The 19,735-nt window shown below is 40.0% G+C and overlaps 1 protein-coding gene across 1 annotated transcript in view; it reads left to right on the top strand.

The window, feature by feature from the left end:
* Positions 1-772: 772 nt before the first annotated feature.
* The window catches only part of LOC132257950 (uncharacterized), a 49,027-nt gene continuing 30,064 nt past the window's right edge, over positions 773-19,735 (top strand). The window contains exons 1-2 of the mRNA XM_059755022.1: positions 773-780; positions 836-1,041. Coding sequence (XP_059611005.1) covers positions 773-780; positions 836-1,041 — 214 coding nt within the window. The remainder of the gene's footprint in view (positions 781-835; positions 1,042-19,735) is intronic.

Genomic DNA, 19,735 nt, shown 5'->3' with positions numbered 1-19,735 from the left:
TAATTATAAAAAGTAAAGTTAATTGTTTTCCATCCACTTCGAAATATGTACTTGTGCGATTTTTGCCTCGATGATTTCGAATGACTAACGAGAATCTCTCTATTAACCCTTGAGAAGTGCTGTAGAATTTATGCAAAGATTAAAATCATCTCACTTGCATCTTGTGGCGTCGAAGGGTTAATTATACTTCGTGGTCCGGCGATTTTTACGGAAGCAGAATTGCAACATCTCAATCTCATCATGAGCTTATGAAAGCGACTCGCGAAGAAGTCTTGCGGTGTACACATTCTGATCACGCCTTCACCTCTTGCGTGCCGACCTTCGAGAAACCGTGTTTTGGGAACATTTTTTTTCACTATAATTTTATTCTTTCGCTGCGTGTTCCCAGCGAGGCAGGTGATTGAATGGGAGGAAGCCTAATTGTGGCTGGTTTCGGCTTGAACATTTTATGTCCCTGGGACAGTCACACTTTTTCATGATGGGAAAATTGCGGGTTGAGCATAAAATGCTCTCAACTCGCCAGCAACTTGTCCCGACTCGTGACTTCAACCAAGCGATCCTTGCCAAATTCCAGGTGGCCATCCCGCGTAGCCGTCGAAGTGGCAATTTGTTGAGGTGAGCGGCAAGCAAGAGTGGTGCAGTGGTGAACAATAAAATGCAACAAAATGCCCTTCGTTCAGCGTGTTGTGAGTCCAGTGTACATTGCACGCTCCACCAGAGCCACAGGGCGCGCCCAGTCTCCCGTGCCGGTGAGCAGTGCTCCGGAGCCGGGATGCAGCGGCGCCGGACAGAGCGGCGACCAGGTCGCTGTGGTCCAGAGGGGCGCTCCCCTCAGTGATCACGAGCTGGAGGCCGTGACGAACGTAACGCTGAGCAATGCCCTGAAGCAGCTGGCGAGTCTCGTGCTCATCGCCAATGACATCTTCACGGAGCTCAACAGCCAGCTGCAGGGCGTGAGTGAGCGCTCACGAGGCATCAAGCAGCGCATCGATGTCCTGCAGCAGCGCGTGGAGGAGTTTGACCCCAAGATGGTCGCAGTTCGTAAGTGCCAAGTCATTATCTCTCTATTCACACTTGTGGCCCCGAGAGTCGACTGAAATGTGCGCCCTTATCTTGTCCGGAGCGCCTCATCAAAGTGCTCACATGAACACCTAGTTTCCTCTCCTCCATGGCTTCCGTTCTCCGCAGCTCTTCTCCAGTCCACCTCTCATGTCCCCAGAAAGATAGGCGTTTTTCTCGCCTCTTCATATCTATACAGTTATTGGAATGTAAAAGAACACACCTGCCTGTATTTCTACATTGCAGTCCATGTGGAAAACACGGGCGATTTTGAAAATCTGCTTACTTTTCTCCCTGAATATGACACTTGATTTCTTTTGGAATACTTTTCTCTGTGTTCACACATTATTTGCTGAAGACTTACTTGAGAAAAAAAAGGAGAAAAGGTGTTCCACTCAGACTCTGTTCACTGTGCATCTCATCTGCTTGGGAATATTTTGTGAATCCGGGGAAATGAACTATGAGATAAAGTGTCACTCTCACACTAAAACTTGAGGAATGTGGGATGTCTATGAATTATACGACATATGCAGACGTATGGCTCTTTTTGCTCTCTTCTCACACCTTGAGACGTACACCTCATGGCGGGAGGAGTAAACAGAGAGTATCAGGACGAGCATTTCCTGATAGCATCATTCGTTTCTCCCGAGAAACTGCCAGACACTGAAATCTCCTCGACTTCTTGGCAGTCGGGTTGGAAAAGGTGTGATTCAGATATAATCGGATTACGTCTCTTATGCTGGGTTTCCTGTTTCCTCGTGTTTTCACATACGTGGCATTGTCAAGATGATGCGACGACGATGAGAAATATGAAATGGAGAAATTTATTGTCTCACATCCCATAGTTTCCCCAGTGGTGGTGACGAACTGAAATTATTTTCTGATTTATTACTTCAGGATAACCACTTTCCCATCCAATAACATTCGGACAGGATATTCATTTATATTTCAAAAATTCAATTTGTCCTCCACTCTACACTGTGAGATGATTGGGGTTAAAGTGGAGAGAAAGGGAAAATCAATTTTAAAATCTGATAATAAACACAGCGTTTCAATGGGAGAAAACACGACACATTCACGCATAGTCTGCTCACTTTTAAATATAAAGTTCACTCAAAGAAACCACATTATTTGCCGAGATACTCAAGCATGGATGACTTCTGGACTCTGTCAGCCATGCGAAGAGCACATCTGAGATTTTCCTTCCATCGCGCTCCGTAATTGTTTATTGGACTGCTCGTGCACCAAGTTTTTGCTCTCTCTCTCTCTCTCTCTCCACAAATTAATTAAGTAAACGCATCCCGGAATCATGGACTTCCAGCCAGTTCTGTTGATGTTATACTTCACCACAGAAAAAAAATACCCGCGCCTGGATAATACAACAAAAACGGCACACAAAAAGGCCAATGCGTAGATTGAAAATTTGAATTTGTACACAAAAATTTGAATGCCTCGCGTATGAATAGGTATGTTTCCATGGAAGTGAAGCTGATATATTTCTAAAATATACCGCAACACATTTAATTGAGTCATATCACGCGACGAAGTCTTCCAGAGAAACGTGACAATTTTTATTTTTGCACAGTTTGACTGTGAGTTGTAATTGCAATGAGACTTTTGTGTGAAATTTCAAAGTTTTTGTCGCATTGAGTGGAGTTGAGAAAAACGTGAGGCTCTGTATATTTTATTTGGGATGAAATTTGAGTGTCTTTTGAGATTAAAATCCGGTCTATAAACCCCTTTTGCGTCACTCTCATGAATTTTCCTCTGGAATTTATCTTTCACTTCCACTCGAAATTGGAGTTTAGTGGCCCGTCTAGGGCACTTTTGTACGGGGAGAATGCATATTAATGGTCGTCACTATCTCTGTACTTTTTTATATCGAGTAAAGGGTATTTGTAATAAAAAATGGGAAGCAATTTATCCCCAGACAACGTATGTTAGAAGGTACACATATTATGTGGTTTGTGATGAAAAAAAAAAAATTAATCTATCCTTTTCATTTCAGTCCCACAGAGCGAACGCGCAGATAATTGTCCCATTTGGGTATTTCATAGATGACTTTATGTGGTGGTTTACTTAAATTTTATCATCTCTTTATGCCGAGATAATGCGGCACTAAACATTTTTGAGGATAGCATAAAAGGACCTCAGAGTGCATGTCATGCATCCAAAAGAGTGTAGCAATTTCCTCAAGATTACACGCTCACGATGAGGAGCATTTCTTTCCAGACGAAATTTTCTTCGCATTAAGGCAAGAATCATAAAAAAGTTATTTTTACAGAAGCAAAAGAGGAGTTTTAGACTCTTTTTGGCCATGGCGTGTCTGGCGATGGCACAAAGAGGTTCCCCTCTCGGTGGGGTCATTGATTGCTGTGCATACCAATCAAACGGGGTTAATTGAAAAATCACAACCATATGATTAATTTGCATTCACTGCGCCAGAGAGTTCAAATTAGCAATTCTCCTCAGAGTTCTCTTTCATGTTTCAATTAATTGCTGATTTATGCACATGCTCCATCTCAAGATTGGTGCATCGAGTGCGAGGGTGAGCCCGCAGGAAGAGGGCTTCATCCGCAATTTATTGTAATTCAATGCGAAATTCCGTGTGTAATCCTGGGTGATGAATACTTCCCCATGGAGTGCACGCTAGTTTGCCCAACACGGGCTGTTGCTGTTGCCGATGTACCATGTTATTACGTACCGACGCGCCGGCACTTTCTCACTTGACACTCTCCCCGAGCCACCCACTAATTTTATGATAAACACCCACCAGCTCGTCTCGCAAATATCACAATGCAAATGCGTTTCTCAAATGAGGCATTTACACGGTGCTTGAGCGTCGACTGAACGATAAAACATGAATATGACCACTAAAGTCTGTCCCATATTTGCGCTTCTGCCGCGTGGGTGGGCGGAAAAGCTCACCCTAGCGGAGGGGTTTTCACTTTTGATCACTATCGAGTACCCAGCGTCATGCAGTTTTAACGCCACGCTCTCATCTCTCACGCTAAAATGGTAATTGCATTTGCATAGAAGGATGAACTTCACATCAACGCGCAACATTGTCGCCTTCTTCGGGGTTAAAACATGGGTTTGCAAAGAAGTGCGCTAAATGGCATTTGCAACACAGCTTATGCTGTGGAAACCTAATGAATTTCCTATTTGATTAACATGAAACGCCTCTTTCATCTTCCACACGTGTTTTGTGCTTGTGTGCAATGAAGTCGGAAAATCAATTTCTTGATTTTGCGTTGCTCGTTTGACCTGGGAAAAATACAATTGTCAAGTTTCCACAATTGTAATAGAATTAACAAAATTTCTGTCGGCTTAAACATCAAATTAAATTAATTACAAAAGTGGTGAAAATATGGGAAAACTTTACACACACTCTTGTTCAGTTAGAGACGCTTTTGAGGTCGAAATGGAGTGAAATTAATTTCAAAACAGCCCCACATTGTGAATTCAAAGGAAAGATTTTGATAGTTATGGAGTGGGAAATGGGACCGAATGCAGTGGAGTCTGGACTGCATATATTCCCTGGGAAGCGGCAGGATTGTGGTCTGTGCGAAGGAATTCGCCATATGTGGTTATCATGGAAAGTCACTGTGGGTGGTACACGCTTTGTGTCGTCGCGAAAGGGAACACCCGTCGGGGAGACGTGCAAATTGATTGTGAGCCGTTTGGGAAGTTTGAATAACCATTAAATTCAATTAATTAAACAAACCGAACAACGACTGTGTTGACATGGCGTAATCAAAGAGGGCAACTACCTCTCTCTGAGGCGCAAGACTTCAATTAAAACAGCAATTTTCGAATGCAGAAGGAATAATTCTTGCTGGGCGCTCAGGTCAAGTGATCCAAATGACACGATCACGTCTGCAATAAATTTCTCTGTTCCGCGAAGAAATCTCAATGGGAGAGTCACGAAAGGGGGTCAAAATGATTGCACTATCGGTGATCTATTTAAATATCGTCAATTTCGATTTCACCCACTTTTACGCGCGCATATTCCACTCAAATACGTAAAGCACGACAGTTTGTCTGAGAAAAAGTATCACTCAAGAAGTGCTAATGTGCTGAATACAAATTGAATGTCCATCCGAAGCCAGAGGTTTAAAGATTGTCTTAAAGTGAAAGGGCGGCCAGTGAAGAGGAACTTCTTGGGAAGTTGTGAAATCTGATAATTCAGGAATTCTCGGGAAAAAGTCAGGTATAGAGGCTCTCGTCCATTTCTCACAAACAACGGAGGATTTGTCTCTGGGCCTTTGATGGGAGGTCTGAACTCTCCGAAGGTTAAAAGTTGGAAGAGTATTAAAAGACTATACACATTCTTTTATGTTCTCCATTCTCTGCCTGGGCTTTTTTTACACGCCGATTGTTCTTTCGAAGAATGAGCGAGTGGAAGGCTCAAGGTTGTCCATTTTTTCCTCAATGAGTACATCACACACCGAATTCCATTAATAGGCAACAAGTTGAATATTCAAATACGCAATTCTTTGAAAGTTCCCCGCTCGCAATGTCGCAAGTGACGCTAATGAGACAGTTCCATTTCGCGCCCCAAACCGTGTAAATCGACTCCATTATGGGCATGTGGAGTGGCATGAGGGGAAGTTATTGTATGCCATCTCATGTGAAATACCCTTCATTAGTACCCACGAAAGTTCCGTTTTTCACCGGAATTCGTCCCATTTTTCCGTATTTATAGATTTTGTCGTGTGTTGACAATACAATTCCACACTTTTCGGCGCTCTCGGCGAAAAGTCAAGCCAGAGAAAACACTCTTGACTTGTCATCGTTCAACCCCAAAATCACACGGTGAGTTGAATCACGTAATTTATTTCCTTTCGGCTGGAAATGTTTGCCATCGAGCGATTGCCTCCCCTAATTTTACACTGACTCCCCGGGAGCCAATAATAGATATTGAATGTGACGAGAAAATATATTTTAGCTCATCAGACACCGCTCTTAAAAGCGCCCCTTTTCACAGATGAAAGAAGAGAAAATTGAGACAAGAATTCTCCATTCTCCAGCATTTCGGCTGTGATATCGATTTCAGAGCTGTTAATAAGCGGTATTATTTTGTTGATAAACAGAAGACGAGAAGAGATTTCTTAAATTATTGAAGATTGTTTTGCTTTTTCCTGCAAAAGTCTCATAATCACAATTTTCAAGTTTGAATTTGGCAATGTAATTACAGAAAATTAATGAACATTTGTAGCTTAAATTATTACTTCACTTGAAAGGATGTGTAAACTGGTTTTAATTCATTTTATTAGCTAATAATGAAGTCAGTTTTATAAGTTGCGATGTATGTTTTTCCACTTTCTGCATTCATAATTAGCCTTGTGAATGTGCATAAAATAATAATTTATTCTTTAAGTTAAATCATTGCGACAACTTTTAATTGCTAAATCTTTTTATTGGACGACATTAGAACACAATTTATCTTATCACATCGATGGCATAAATATTTTCCGTCTTCGGAGAAACCGTGAAGGAAACTAAAGCCATTTGTGTGTTCAGTGCGCAATCATGATGAGTGATAAGAAAAGATTGTGAAATTAATTTATGTTTATGATAGTTGAAGTGACTGATATGATAAAGTGCGCTAAAGAGGATTTGATTGTTGAATATTTTTAAATTCAAATTGGCTTAACGAATCCGTCCAGACAATTTATCCAATTTCCCTTGATTGCTAAATGCAAATTCTCTTTCTTCTCACTTGCCATTCGGTGTTTTTCTGCCAATTCATCTGTTACAATGCAAAAATGTCTTCAGTAAATGCTTCTCTCTTTTATCTCTTTTTCATCAATGGGTGTCTATGTGAATTAAGGGAGGAATGAGACAAAGACATTGTGCAAGAGTCACAATTACAAAAACGAGCATTTCTTTCACTTTAAAAGTGTTTTTAATTAAAACGCTCCCCGCGTGTGAATTTGCAAAAAGTGTCGAGAGGGTGGTTGAAAGTTTTCCGCATAAATTTTCCAGGCAAACGGAAAGAGAGAGTGAATGAAATAGGATTGACTTTTCGCCATGGAAGATGAATTGATTGAGTCTCTGAACGGTTGCGAAATGAGATATAATTCCATGGGTTGATTGTTTCTAATGCCACGAGAGATTCTACCAACAAATGAAAGTTTTCTCCTCCTCTTTTGGGTCATGATGAATATGGAAATGGCAATATTTTCAATCTGTGCCGGAATATGCTCCATTTCAGGGCTCTCGGGGTGCCCAGAATAATCTCATGGCGTACAAAGAGGATTACAATCTTCACCACGAATTAAATTACACTGAATCACTGACGAACAAATGACTTCAACTCACATTTAATATTCCATTCAATGTACACATACCTCTCAGATTTCTTCTCTTCTTCCCAACATCTTCACTCTCGATGATGAATTATTATTTCTAATGGGCTGCTTCGGTCGGGAGAATAATTTCATCTCCAAGTCAGAGTGATTCTGCGATAATGTGAGTATTTTGGAAAATTATCGACGAGTGCGTTGTTTCGTTTTCTCATGGCGGAGAGAACAAAAAGTAGGGCGATTTGTATCCATGTTTTTGCCAAAAGACACATTTGTCCAATATTCATGGTTCATGTGAAACTTCCAAACGAAAATACGTAATTAGAGAGAATCTCCATGGCAATTTCCAACACGACAGACTGACTTTGAGGCACATTTTTTTATGGCTTTCGGACACAATAGCGGGGCCCGGTTATGGCATATCAAAATACACCATTATTGCCAATGATCACCCAAGTTTGAGTACAACACAGATTTGAGACAATCCAACTTCTTGCCATGTCCGGTCAGTCGGAACGGCAATGGCAATGATATTAATTTTGTTTACTAGCTAGTGAATTTGGTCAATTGTTGACTCCCATTTTCCGCTCTGACTGGGCAGCTTTGTACATTTTGTGAAAATCAATGGCGTGTTGGGAATTTTGAGGAAAAGTTTGACTATATGATGTGTTGGAAATCCAATGTAGGCACAACAACGCCTCTCTTGTAGTGGCCAGAGCAGCAAAAGGGATTAATTTTGGAGATGCACTCCAGATGAGAGTGTTTAAATAAATATAGTGTTGCATTCATTGGGAAGATAAGGGACTGGAGTGGAAAATTGGAGCAGACAACAGCCGTTTTCTTATCTTAAGTCGACATGTGAGCACGAGCAAGTTCTCCGTATCAACACATCCAATTGGATAGGAGGGACAGCGAATGGTAAATAGGGGAAAAACGCTGTTTTTTTTTCTTCTTCAACTTAACGAAGTTTGGAGTAAAGTACATCGCTTTTGTCAGTGCTTCAGCACCTGATACAGACTCACAGTGCTTAAAGCTGAGATTTAAATTTGCTAACCCTATTTGTTTTTACTATTTATAGGCAGTGTTTTTCCAAGAGACTACTTTTTTCTCGCTTAAAACAACAAACGCCCAACAATTTGCGCCTTCCGAAACATCTGTCATTAGGGTGTTTTCTCATCAATTTTGATCATGTGTATCTCTCGTTGTGAAAGTAAAATCACAGGCAAATAGACGCGTAATGGCGAATGAGAAGGGAATCACTAAATTAAATGCAGTGACACAGAGTTGTTCCTATTTGGATGATTAATCAACGCCTGGAGGCTAATAAATACATAAATCGTTTCATAGTTGCTGTCGCTGCGAAATTCGCAAGTGCTCTCAGGGACAGAATTGGAATCTCTCTCTGTGTTCAATTTATCAGAATTATCAAACACTCTTGGCTTACTATTGTTGAGTACATGAGCCACTTTGCCTATTTAGTCTAATCTCGCATCTCACCGAGACTCTCGCTCCCTGCCGGCGTTCTGCAGATTCCACAGCGAGGAAGATCACAGGGAATTGTTATGAGTGATTCACATTTTGAGATAAAATTAACCTAAACGAGTCGGGATCTCTTTGTGGGCTGGTATTTCGTTCGCAAGACATGGACTCATATGGCGCATACAATGACCATGCTGGGCAAATGCCATGTAAATTTGTAATTAAATTGCGCTCGAGTATAAATAAGATGAACAGGCGCAGTGTAAATTTGAACGGAGGTCATTTTATATAATTTATTTTTATACAGCAGAAGGCACACAAATGTGATACAATAAAATCATTGATCAAGTCAATAAGTGTCAATTAATCATTTCAGCTGTGATTCACAGTGTTATTTAACATTAGGAGCACACAGAATGAATAAAATGAGCGCCAAAGCACAGTGAATACTCTAAACAGATGAAAGAAAATCACTTCTATAAATCAATTTGTGGCGGAATGGGAAGAAGATTCAAGATTGCGGAATGTATCTTTGTAGTTTTTATACTCTCTCTCTTCTTGTCTCTCACCCATCGAAGGCAAATGGGCATTAAATAATAAAATCGATTTGAAACTCTGTGAATTCTCATTCCTATTTCACTATAAAATTCCAGACAAATATTTAACATTTCCACCCAGCGACTGTTTCTCTCCTTGTGACCTCAGGAGATGCTCTTTCGAGGTTGTTTTGCGCCTCAGTCGTAAGGAAATGTGATTACCGTGATGTTTATTCTACTTATATTGGCACATCTCGTTTTTTTTTCTCTCTCCCTATCGCATTACACCCAAATAGAGTGGATAAATAAACAATAGCGCGCCTTCGGAACAGGCATGCTCTCGAAAGTGATGATAAATTAATAATACAAAGAAATTGCTCGATACACGATTTCAAGCATAAGAGATTAGGCACATCTCCGTATTGACCTTCCTATAAATTTCATTGGCAACAGGAAAAGAGGGAAGTTTGTTTGGAATTGTAACAAATTTGTGTATGCATCAGGTTCATGAAACTCCCCTTGGTGCTGGTAAAATTGTTGTCCAATCGATACAAATAACATTCCCAAGTAATTCGCCTTCAAGAGAATTCATCATGAAGAATGATGGTATAAATTTCCCTTCAATAGACGATCATTAATTATGCACAAATTAACCACCATCATCAATGGAGTATTCTATTCACAAATTTATTATCTTGCATCTCTCCATGAAAATCGAGAGTTCTTTCCCCTTTTGCTGGGAGGCAAGTTATGAGCTGTAACTGCGGGATTTCTTCTCCTATATGCTTGCATGATAAATGACTCAAAGATATTAGAAATGCTAGTTTGGAGGAGGTTTTATGACATATCCTCCAGCTGCAGGTTTGCAGCGTTAACTGGTGAGACGTGAGGAGTTGAAGTGGTTGAATTTAAAGGAAAATTTCAAACTCAAAAGGATTTTACTGATCTGAGTAATAAAAGGTTTTGCAAAACAACCTCTTTATTGCCGGAATCTGTGTGGTGTAGTAAAAATACCATCTCATAAGTGAGGCTCCTCAAAAATTTCACTTAATTTTATTTTCGCGAAATTTACGAAGTCATAAAATGTATTGCCTGTCTCTCTCACATCCAATCATACCCACGATGCCCTTTACCCATGAGTTGTTCATCTCTAGAGAAGCGCATCGTTTCGTAAGAACAGAAGAATTGAAATTGGAAAAGAGACTCCAGCATAGAAATAACATAAAATGCCTGTACGATGCTGGTGAAACTGGTTTTCCAGACTGATTTTTGTACATTTTTTATACATTCTTCACACATCGTTTGTGGTTTCTCCTTTTCTCATGTTCCTCCTCACCTCATCCCATAGCCAATGTGCGCGATATGCTGGCTACAAGCAATTTCAAGAGGCACATTCCTTCCTCCCCATAATAAACTTTTATCAAAGTCAGTTGATGGCGTGAGATTACCATTGAGGGAATATGGAATCCAGCCTTTTAAATCATTACTCTCCTCTCTCTCTCGCTCAACCTCTCGAAATGTGCTTTCAATTCGTGCAACACGGCCAAATAGGTAAATCAAAAGCGGTCCTCGATATTGCCAGAATTGGGGTTGAGCATAACGCCAAACACTCGAAGAGATATATGGAATTTCATATGGAAAAATCGACCGCATAGAAAATCCCCCTCCGGCCTTCCTGCTGGAAGTGAACTTCTGGCTCAAATGGTACTCCAGCTGTTTCTTTTTTTTGTTCCACTCCCTTTCCTGGCTGAATACTAAAGAAGCGTTTTGTATGGCACGCACATCCTTTCGCCGCCGAAACCACCTCAAATTTCTCTATGGAATATTTAATAAATTCGTCTGAGACACAGAGCATTGCGCTTAACTAGCAATTGTAATTAAACTAGCCTAGTACCCTGTATTTTAATCAAAACATTTTGATTGTTATCTCTGCATGGACCATTAATCTTCAAATTTATGTGTCTCTCTCACTCTCTCGCTCAAAGTACAGCCTGTCGTTTGTGATGTAAGGCATAAAGTTAGTGGTTATTTGCAGTGAGAAATGCTGAGAGAGGCAATTTTACAGTCGACTCTGTCAGATATGCCTCATATGAGCTGGTGAAACCGCCAACACAAACACCCGGAAGGTGGTTCACTTCACCTCTTGTCGCTCTGATGAGACACACCTGGAATTAACTGAAGCTCTTTCCATCTCTTCCTCAATTAGCCCAGACTTTGGGAGGGAAAGCGGCATCATTTCGTCTAACCCTTTTATTGTTTCTAATTGGAAGACATAAACATCTCGAAGGATGTCATCATTTTCCATCTCAACTCACATGGATTCATTATTGTGATTCTGTGTAAGAGCTTATTGAGACATTGTGCTGGTCCTGTCAATGAAGACTCGGCAGATTATGTGGGTGAATCGTGTGAAATTACAATTTTATGTATGGGGAATAAAACTCACATTCTGTTTTATCTTGCTTTCCTCGCAAATGAAGATGTTTGAAAATTATTGTAAAACTCATTTCACTTCCATGATGGATATTTAGGCTGATTCTTACGGTTGAAGAGATTTAAAACTAATTACTCTTTGTTTTATTTGGTAGTTTAAATATTTGCTTATAAATATTCTCATTAATTGGAGTTCATTGATACGTTGATCGGAACTTTAAGATAGTCGGCATCACTGAAAGTTGCTGGAAAATGATGACATTTTCACGCCACTACCATATCCGGTTCGATGGAGATATTGTAGAAGTCTTGAGTGAAGTGATGTTCAATATCTGAAAGTGTTAGTATCACTTTCACTCGAGTGCTTCTCGCGCTCAACATCGAAAGTCAAGAAGAATCTATGATTGATGCTACGAATGATGCGGAAAGTTCAATGCCTTCGCCTAGAAAATTACTCTCTCGGGTGGCAATATAGTGAATTTCAATGGCTCTGCTCCCCATTTTCTTGGCAAAATTTGAAAATATTGTCTGTCTCTTCCGCTGCTGCTCGGGAACATTGAGCCATGTTGACACACATAGAAATAAACGACCGTTCCTATTGACATCGTCACTTAAGTCTCCTTGTTTATTTCCTCTTCCTGTGGGAATATCCTCCCTGCTTTTTGTCTCCACGCTCAATTTCATCGTGGCTGCAGCGTTTTTGCCAGCCCTCGAGACTGTTATTACAAAAGGCAAAAGACAAATGTTTGCTGTGCAGTGCGCCACTCCTCCTCTGACCCAATTTTGCCTTCTTATCTCATACATTGTCACACTTTTATTAACGTACAAACGACCAATCGAATCTGAAGGCGGCAAGGGATAAATAGTGCCGAAATGAAAATGTATGAAGACATTTGAAGCTGGAGAATTGCACAGAGAATGTGTACAAATTGAAAACATCCGTCTGATAGAGGCTCTATTTTCGGATGAAATTGCTTGGGAAAATGTGCGCACAGTGGAATATTTCATGTAAAACCACCACCGTTTGAATACGGAATTTGGTGCGTTCTAAAAATGTTGAGTGCGATTTGAAATTGTGCCTTCATTCATGGCAAAGGGGAAAACACGATCACACCATATGGGGTTTTCACTCAAGCAGGACGACAGGACAATAGGTGATTGTACTACGCGCAATACACACATTTCCAGTTCTCAACCATATCGGCAAAATGCCGACAGGATAGCAATTCAGGCGTCCATGAAAGCCTGTCAGGATTTTTTTGCGCCGCGTGACCCACAAAAAAACGCCAGAGAGGAAGTGACAAAAAAGCGTCTTATGGTAGAATATTAACAGAGGAGGGTGATATGCTCTAAATGAGGGAAGTCCTTAATTGTTTTCCTGGTGACCCTGTAAATTTCATTAAATTCCATTTTGCAGAGAAATATTGTGCAATTAGGAGGCTCCATAATGAAGAAATTAAATTGTCAGCACTCCTGAATTGTTTCACGCGAGGCTTTTATTGGTGAAAAATGATAATGAGAAATATTTGGCCGAGAATTGTTCCCTCGTAATTTCACAAGTCATTTGATTCATTTTGTATCTCCGCTTCGCGGGAAAAACAATCAAATACCATGCGAGAGAGGACAAAGAAAAATTCCTTTGCAAATAGGGGAACTTTTCAGGGGGCTGTTTATGAGGGATGAGACAGATTTTGCCTTTGCGCTAATAGACTGGCAATGAGGAATTTGTGAGCTCAAATGTTTGAACAATACTACATAGGCGAAAAGACAGAGTCGCTTTGGATAGAGGAATTTTAGAGAATTTAAATGCTGAACTTTGGAATGACTGTCTCAACTTCCTCTCTCCTTCGCGCTTTAAATTTCTCCTAAAATCATCAACTTATTTATTTCCTCTTTGTCACCACAAAAATTCCCATTTACTCATCATTTTTTCCGACGAAATAACGCCACTTAAATAGGTAGAAAATCCTCCAATTTCACGCGACTCTGCAAAATTTATAAATAGCATCCCATTTCAGTGGCGAGAAGAATTTCCTGTGGCTATGAAAAATTAATCATAGCATGCCCAAGAAATTCGATGGAGAGTCTCGTCAATGTTTCGGAAGAAAACAATCTGTGAGGAAGGCACTTGTGGTGGCAGGAAAAGTGGATAATGGCAGATATTCTCATTTCCGGAAATCCCATGACATTAAATTGAGAGTGGTGTGAAGCATTTTTGGACAAAAAAAGTGGCTTTTATAATCAATAAAGCACCCTCTATTGGAAGGTTATTTCCTGTGTGTGTGTGTGGAAGTCCCATAAAATAAATCGCATATCCAACCCTCCAGTCTCGCCAGGATGCCTGACAGTGCTTGAGTGAAGCCAGTGAGTCGGATATGATATTGACATCTTCCAGAGCGCGCGATGGAGAAGAGATAGAAGGTTGAGTAAATGATCTTAAAGTGAGATTTATTGTGTCTTTGTTCCGCGGAAATGTCAATGGATCAAATATCAAAGAGTACTCCAGAAGTGGAGTGGATTCACTCATTTCAGTGAAATTCTCTGGTGGTGTGCTCTGTCTCCCGAGAAAATGATGGGGATAAGGAGATTTAAATCACTTCCCGCCCGGAAGATTGTCAATGCTGCTCTCGTGAGACAAAATACTCTCTGTGTCTGAGGTGTTTAATGTCTCCACCCATGGGATGGTGTCTTTTGCCTCTGCCCAGACTCCAAAATACTGGTGTATCACTGTTATTAATATAATCGTTGCCATGACACTGAACAAGACACTCTCCAGCCACATAAATGAACTGGAAGAAGATTATTGGCACGCACCATGTGCTCTGCTTGCGATTTAATCTTTCCCCATTGACATTCTCTACATGTCATCAATTAACAGGCCATCGGAGACATTCTCTTCCCACAGAACTCCTGGGCCAGCGTGAAACCAAAGAGCAACTTGGCTTAGGCATGACGGAGAAATGCGCAGAAAATCAACATTTGCCGTTTCTCACACATTTCACAGAGTCGCTGAGAGTCAAGATGAGGACTTGCATGGTGTGAAAATTATCTTTCCGACAAATATTGGATTGTACACAAGTTTAGCCATAAGGAGTGCATGAGTTATTGGCCCTTGTTTACAGAGGTTCGTCTCCCAGAATGAAATATTGTCAACAAATTGAACATCTCTGGCACTTATGGGGAATATTAACTCATGGGCAACCTTTCGAGACAGTTTAGAGTTTAAATGGTAAATGCTGTAATGCACAAACGCCCACATAGACCACTCGGTGACAGGCAAACCTAATGCCAGAGGGAGAGATGTTTCTTTGCTATGTGAACCGAGATGACTTTGTGCTGAACGCACTGAGAGAAATTGTTATGTGGCCAATAAAGAACTTTTAGATAGCAATTAATGTTGGGTTTTTCCTACTTTGAGGTGTAATTATGAAAGTTTAAATTGCACGGCATTGTCTGGATATATAGGTGTATTTTCTTTCAGTGCTCATCATGCCAAATAATAGAATACAAACAAGGGAACACACATAACTTCACACTGTCCACTCATACTCTTGCTTCTGGCTTCAAAATTCTCGCCTTCCGCCCCAAAACTGTCTGATGCTGAAACTGACTTCAAAGTGGTGAGGCTGGAAATAGGCATCCCAGAATGAGCTCTGAAGGCCGAAAGCCACAGAAATGACGGATGGAGTGTCATCTCTGGTGGAGGTCATATTTTAAAGTCTCCCTTTCCCTGGGAGTTGCATTTCCACCCAGAATGCTCCATTGACGAAGCAAATGTGCATCAATTAAATTCAATTGCTCCCAATTAGAGGACGAGTGTGACACTTTTTGGAACACTTTTGGATCCATGATATCGCGATGGAGGGCCTTTTTTTTGGTCCCCATGAAACAATATGACGATGATTTAGTGACACTTTCGGAGCGCTTGAAATACGAAATGAGTGGAAACATAAGGGACGCATTGATATTTAGGGCCGCACTCATAATATGGCGGTTCCGAATGATACTCTCAAAATGCACATGAATGCATTAATGCTCAACACTCGTCTGAATAAATTTTCCTTTTTATAGCATTCAAATGACAATTTAGTGTTTATTGTGTACTTCACAAAGGCAAAATATACCGACAATAAAACATTATTAAAATGTTCAGTGCAGTAAATGTGTGCACAGTAGCTATCAAATAATTTGTAGTAATATTGGATTTAATCAAAGTTCGGTATTGTGTCATAAATATATTCGGCTATTGAGAGATAAAGCTCAATAAATTTTTGAGCTCTTCCTCCACGTTCATTTCAATGGAATAAATCATATCAAAGTTTTCCAATAAATTTATCCTTCATGCCCACATAGTTATATTGTGTATTATATATGGATTTTTATTGGCATTCCTGAAAGATCTTTTTTCCTCGGTTGAGCCTTGGGGGCAGCGAAAGGATAATGCACGAGCGAAATGGAGAGAATAAGAAAAGGTGACGAAACTTCTTCCGAATTCAAATAAAATCGCCTTTCTTGAGTTATTTTGAATGTAGCACATTTACATTCATGTACGTGACTATTGTGGAGATTTTTCAAAAGAAAAATTTTCATATTGAAACGCTTTTTGTGCTCGCTTCTTCCTTTTCCCTTCTTCACATGAAAGATGATATTCACATCCGAAGAACTTCACTCAGCGAAATATAATTTTTATCAGAGAGGGAAGGATTTGTGCGTAAAATGATGTTAACCTGGAAAAGAAGCATGGAGACTCATTAACAGTTGAGTGGGATGATAATTTTTGCAGCAAAATGAGCCATTGTTTTAAAAGCCATTCACAGCCCGCATTATGCAACGAAATCATCAGCAAATAGCGCACGAAGTTAATATCCTGTACTCGGATGAATGGCTTGCCGAGATCTTAATCACGTTTTTCAACATATCATAAATCTGGAGAACAGCTGTTTTCGCGTTATTTTATTACAAAACAACATAATTTAGTATAAGAATAATAATTCTTCAGGTCAAAAGTAAGATTAAAAAATGTGGTTAACCATAAAAGCCCTTCTACACATCTGAGTGTAATATTACGAATGTGACTACAACACTGCGCAGGCAATCGCCAATGTTTTCAGGCACATTAATAACCGATGTTTGATTGTAGTGACAGAAAATGCATCATTAAACAGGCCATTTAAGCGCTGTTTTTCACTTTTCTCTGCTCCGCGACAATCCCGAAAACACGATAAGATGTGTGTATATAGGGAGAAGTAAAATATTAATTTACACAGCCAAATGGGACAGATATGAACGAATAGTTTCTCCCGGAATCACAGTGCTCAAACTTTATGTGTGCCATAAAATCCCTACAATATTCCACTGAAAATCTTTCCAGGAAGAAGGCCCGAGAAAGGAATAACTTTTGCCCATAACTCCTCGAAAACAAATTTATAGGACTTTTATTCTATTCTTCTTCTTTGCACGGAACATTTTGGGTGAGGGCCAAAGTATCTGATGGTATTTCGATGTCGGAAGTGATAAGGTGTAATCGGATTAATGTGAAATTGTACATTTTTTTAGTTTCTCTAACTGAGCAGGAAAGTGGGACAATCCTCGCAGCAGGCGAAAAAAGCGGCTCATCCACAATTTCCCCCTAATTCTTTGTCCTTGTTATCTGTATAAATCAGACAAGGAGGAAATAGAGGGGCGTTTGCAGCCCTCGTGTTTTTTTCTCTCTACCATAAATAAATTTAAAATCGTGGTCGCATTATTGAATCAGCGAAGAAACGTATTTTCTACCGACTTGACACCCAATCTTCCATAAATACAAATCAAATTCCCGGAATACGGCTTCTCGTAACACCTCGAGGGGGATGTTGATTGAGCTCCGGTAAAGTCTTACATGGTTACGCAATCGTGACGGTTTTGGTGACAGGGAAATAAAGTGATCTCTGTGATTGGAATATTTCATTCTTGTGCCCAATTTTATTGCTCTGTAAATTATATTAGAAAGGATTTCACAGAGAAACAAAATTGGAACCAATTTACCAAATTAAATTCACGTGCGAAAACAATTGAATAAGCGATGATATAGAGAAATTTTTACGAGGGGTTTTGAAATACAGAAAATATCACTATGAAAACTTCAATCAGAGTTTTTTTTAGAGCCAAAAAACATCTATTCTGATGCTGGAATAATAGTAAAAGCACAGAATTTGAAGCATATGAGAATATCATGGTTGAAAAGGATTCGCCTCAAGAAACAGGGCTTCAAATTGCCATAAAGGATACGATTCTGCTGTTGAAATGCATATTTTCGAAACAATCCTCAATGTCAGGTTGTACAAAGAAAATTCAAATTTCCTTTGTGTTCTATCAAACCCTGCGATGGTTCTAAAAATTGATATGACGCAGTAAAAAGGGTCTGAGAATATCCACAATTCATCGACTGTTGGCACAAAGTGCTGAGAGAGGAATATTGGGATATCGGATGTGTAATTGTTTTTAATCATGAAAAGCACGTAATGTAAATTTTACACACACGCGTTTCACCCCTGCGGTTGTGTGGGGGTAAACTGGAAAATTGTTTATGTTAATAAATTGCATAGTTCATCGGTGTGTTAAGCCCATTTTCACCCACTGCAACCCATCAATTACAGCAATGAAATTTGCTCTTGGAAATTAAGGTACACGACGAGGGGCGTGCACATTTTGGAGGGTGTGACAATTTTCACGGCAGTCTGAAGTAATCAAATTGAAAGTGTGTGTCAAATTTACTGGACCATTTTTGGTGAAAACGCACCAAGAATTTGATTAGGGGTGAGTCACATTCGCAATGCGTAACAGAATTTATATTGCGCAGCAAATCTCAATGGCTCATTCGAAATAGGGGCGATTGATGAGTGGTGGAAGCGATACCGAACATGTGTCTGATAGAGGCTCGAGAGGGTGTGATGGCAATTCTTTGCAACACTTCTCTATCTGGCACAATTACGCTCTGGTTTCTGTATTTAATAGACCAGAAAAAATGACAATTGTGGGGTTTGCGAAATTCACTCAATGAATAACATATGTTTCAATTTCGTGGCGGCAATCTGCACCGAATGCCACTGATAATGAGATGGGACGGGGTTCTAAATTATCCCGGAAGTGCGAGGGGTGAACCAATTCTCCGGGCAGATGTGAATTGGTCTCAATGGAGGCACATTTTTGATACAAAACAGCACTTTTCGGCACAGCACAAAATTCTCCATTTCCTCCGCAAAAATTTCATTAAAATCCCCCATTTGAAAAAGCGCCCACTTTTGCATGTGAGCACGATGAGTAATGCATGAAATGTGAATAAAGTTCTTAATTATTTATTTCCAGATTCAATAATGATGAAAATTTGTGGTTTTACCAAACTTTTCGCTCAATACTCCACGATTTTATTACATGAGATTGCCCTCATAAATATTTCGTTAGGTAATTTCGCACACTCACCCAAGCAGACGCGAAAGTTAAGGTGTGGGATTTGGCGGAATACATAATATTGTGGTGAAAAAAAAATCAAGTTTTGCGTATGTTTCTATAAATGAAACACACAAAGAAGCCACACACGAAAATCTCCATGTCAATTTAACATAAAATTCTTTGAAAGGATTTCTACGAATTGTGAGTAAAGATCGGGATGTCAGGTCTTTACAAAAAAGGCCAGTGACAATTTCTCGAGGTTTGAAAGCTCAATTTCCCCAAAAGTCACACGAGGTTAACCTCCATTTTGCCATTTCCATATTTTACGCTCAATGTTCCCAGTGTGACGCTGGGGGATAATTTTCAGAGGCAGCCACATTCATATTTTGTGGATGGTAGTTATGAAGGAGGAGAAAAAAAAATATAAACGGATAATACAGCAGCAATGTTTTGCATTGGCTTTATGCCCTGGATTTGCTCCATATGCGC

Source organism: Phlebotomus argentipes, unplaced genomic scaffold (genome assembly GCF_947086385.1).
Source record: "Phlebotomus argentipes unplaced genomic scaffold, Phlebotomus argentipes genome assembly scaffold_4, whole genome shotgun sequence".
Taxonomy (NCBI): Eukaryota; Metazoa; Arthropoda; class Insecta; order Diptera; family Psychodidae; genus Phlebotomus; species Phlebotomus argentipes.
The sequence above is the reverse complement of the archived record's forward strand: the minus strand, read 5'-3'. Positions and strand labels throughout refer to the sequence as shown.